Genomic DNA, 2,782 nt, shown 5'->3' with positions numbered 1-2,782 from the left:
AGCCCTGCATGCCTCGTGCCCACAACTCTCTAAACCAGGTCACGCTGAGACCAGGGCCACGCCTGCTGTGGGAGCTGCAGAGGCTCGGGATCCAAAGCCAGGTCTCCGCAGGGCAGCACGTCTTCCTGACAGCCAGGGACAGGGCCGTGTCCACAGCAGGTGCTCATGAATGCGGCCTCAGCGTTCTCTGGGGTGGGCCATCCAGAGGCTCCCACACATTGGCACAGGGCATGTGCAGAATGTTCTAGAGCCTTGGGTGGTTCCAGCACCACAGGTTTGACACTTGGCTGCAGCGACAACGTCCTTCAGGAGATTTTCATCCTTCTCCTTAAACACTGGTTTCCATTGCCTCTAAATACCTTACCAAAGCTGCTGAAATCACCTTTTCACTTCTCTAAACAGGTTCCCTCGTGTAATTAACAAGAGCCACGGGCTCGCAGCTCCTTCCCTCCCATCCAGTCTCTGTGTCCGAGCAACAGGAGCCAAACAGGAACCCAGGGCCCCGGACTTACTCCACGTCGGCGAATGCACTGCTGGGCATCTGCAGGAGGCGGGCGACGTCCTCCACCAGCTGCCTTCCTTCCTCGGGGCGCAGGGGGCTGCGGACGACAGCGGGGATGGGGAGCAGTCACCACAGAGCCAGCAGTCCTGGAGAACTAAAGCCCCGTGGCCCCACAGCCCCGCTCCCTGGTCCCCACAGCCCCGCTCCCTGGTCCCCACACACACCCTGCTCTCCTGGCCTGGGGTCAGCTGCCCCCTCAGGCACGAGGGGTCACCTGAGTTTCAAGCAACCAGGCAAACAGTGCAGTGCAGACGGGGCTGTGGGAAGCGCAAGTGTCTGACCGTGCGGAGACTGGCTCCTCTCGGCCTTCAGTAAAAATACAATAAAGGGGAGAAGGGCAAAGGGACGGACAGGTGCGGCGAATGCGGGGACTCTGACTGAAGACGGGGCAGATCCATGGAGAAAGCACCTGTTTTTAATGGGCTCTGATGTGAACCAGGACCCAATGAGGGGCGATTTAACTACCCAGTGGAAGGGTAAGCGTGGAAACCAGGCAGCCAGCCCACTGGCAGCAACTCAGGGCAGCGGGTGGGGGCACTCGCGGAAGCCACTGTGGCCGCAGACTCCCCACAAGGCCGCCTGGCTGGGGACCTGTTCTGTCAAGAGGCACGAGCGTCACCAGGGTGGTTTGCAGCTTGATGGCTCATCCTGAAGGCTAGCATTCAGGTTCAAAGTCACGAGTTGCCTGTGAAATCCTGTTAGGACCACTTTAACGGAGTATTAAGCTACACTGTTATGTAAAAGCATGTTGTACTGCAAAGGCTTTCACCCCAGCAGACCGAAACGCCTGCGTTCCCCATCCGGTGAGCATGCAGGATGCCAGCAGGGCGCCAGGAGCTGCTTCCTAATGCAGCAGTGAACAGCAAGACCAGCCCTGCTCTCAAGGGGTCCACGTTCTAGAGATGCTGTAGAAATCGATTGTACTACGATGGGTTGAATTATGTCACCTAAAAATTCGTATGTTGAAACCCTAAAGCCCAAATGTGAACTGATTTGGAAATAGGGCCATCGTAGATTCAGTTAAGCTGGGGTCAATAGGGTGAACCCTAAGCCAGTATCACTGGTGTCCATATGAAAGGTGGGTTCAGACTCAGAGACAAACATACACAGCACAGGGCAGCGTGAAGACACGGGGAGAAAAGCCTAACAAGCCAAGGTCCTCTCAGGCCAGTGGCAGGAGGGGCGAGGCCGGGAGTAGACCCTCCTCAGCCTCGGGGGAACCAGCCCTGCCCACACCTGGGTCTTGGACTTCCAGCCTCCGGGACGGGGAGAAGATGGATTTCCCACTCTGGAAGTGTGTGCCAGCAGCCCAGGCAGACTAGCTCCTGTCGGCTGACAGTGAGTTCTCTGGGGGAGACAGCTGGGTAGAGAAGTGGCGTGCAGGGCTGGGGAGGGAAGGGCACAGAGGAGAGACTGTCTTGTAAAGTGGGCTGTAGGAGGCCTCTCCAGTGGGGCCCTGTTTGAACAGAGGCGAGGGAGCTGGAAACAGGGTAGCAGACAGTGAGCAGAGAAGGCGAGGGGGCTGCGGTGCCCCATGGTGAGGAGGTGAAGTCACAGAGCATCTGGGTAGGCTTTGGCTACTGCACCACGCACTTCTCCCTGCACATGGGCACAAGTTCTCACTCCATAAGCAGATTCTACCTTGGCATTAACTGCATGAATGAATGAACACAAAAATGTCAAAAACAGCAAAAAGTCCAACAGTTTTAAAATCACTAAAATGTAAACTATTAAATGAACCCCACTCAATTTACAAAGTTTCTGTAAAACTGAAGTAAAGCGGGAATGAGTTTTGGGAAGATGGTGAGTAGGAAGCACCAGGAATCTGTCTCCCACCTGTCAACATTGTGCTAGCAGGATCTGTCTGATGTAACCGATCCTTGAACTCTGAAGCCTAATGAAGGCCTCCAACTTCTAGGGGAAGGTCTGGATACACCTTGCGTCAATGTCAGCTTTCATCACAGTAGGAGCTACCCCTACCTCACCTCCAGCCCTGTGGCAGGTAGCTGTGCACATGTTCCTGCAGCAGCCTGCACACACTGGCAGGGGCCAGAACAGGCAATACAGATGTTGTCCTCCAAATGTTGGGAATCTGTAATCTCCCTGCTGATTGCTGCTTCTCATCACAGAGGTGCAGGCAAGGAGGAAGGCACCATTGTTTGGCCACCTCCTCGTTGTTGCTGCTCCTCCCCCTCTGGCCAAAGTGACTTACAGGGGATT

General features: G+C 55.6%; 1 protein-coding gene across 1 annotated transcript in view; it reads right to left on the bottom strand.

Annotated features, from left to right (window-relative positions):
* PTPRN2 (protein tyrosine phosphatase, receptor type, N polypeptide 2) overlaps positions 1 to 2,782 on the bottom strand; it is a 362,338-nt gene that overhangs the window by 41,752 nt on the left and 317,804 nt on the right. Inside the window, exon 9 of the mRNA XM_011990197.1 lies at positions 513 to 599. Coding sequence (XP_011845587.1) covers positions 513 to 599 — 87 coding nt within the window. The remainder of the gene's footprint in view (positions 1 to 512; positions 600 to 2,782) is intronic.

This window comes from Mandrillus leucophaeus, unplaced genomic scaffold, assembly GCF_000951045.1.
Source record: "Mandrillus leucophaeus isolate KB7577 unplaced genomic scaffold, Mleu.le_1.0 Scaffold373, whole genome shotgun sequence".
Taxonomy (NCBI): domain Eukaryota; kingdom Metazoa; phylum Chordata; class Mammalia; order Primates; family Cercopithecidae; genus Mandrillus; species Mandrillus leucophaeus.
Note: the sequence above shows the minus strand (reverse complement) of the source record. Positions and strands in the feature narration are given on the sequence as shown.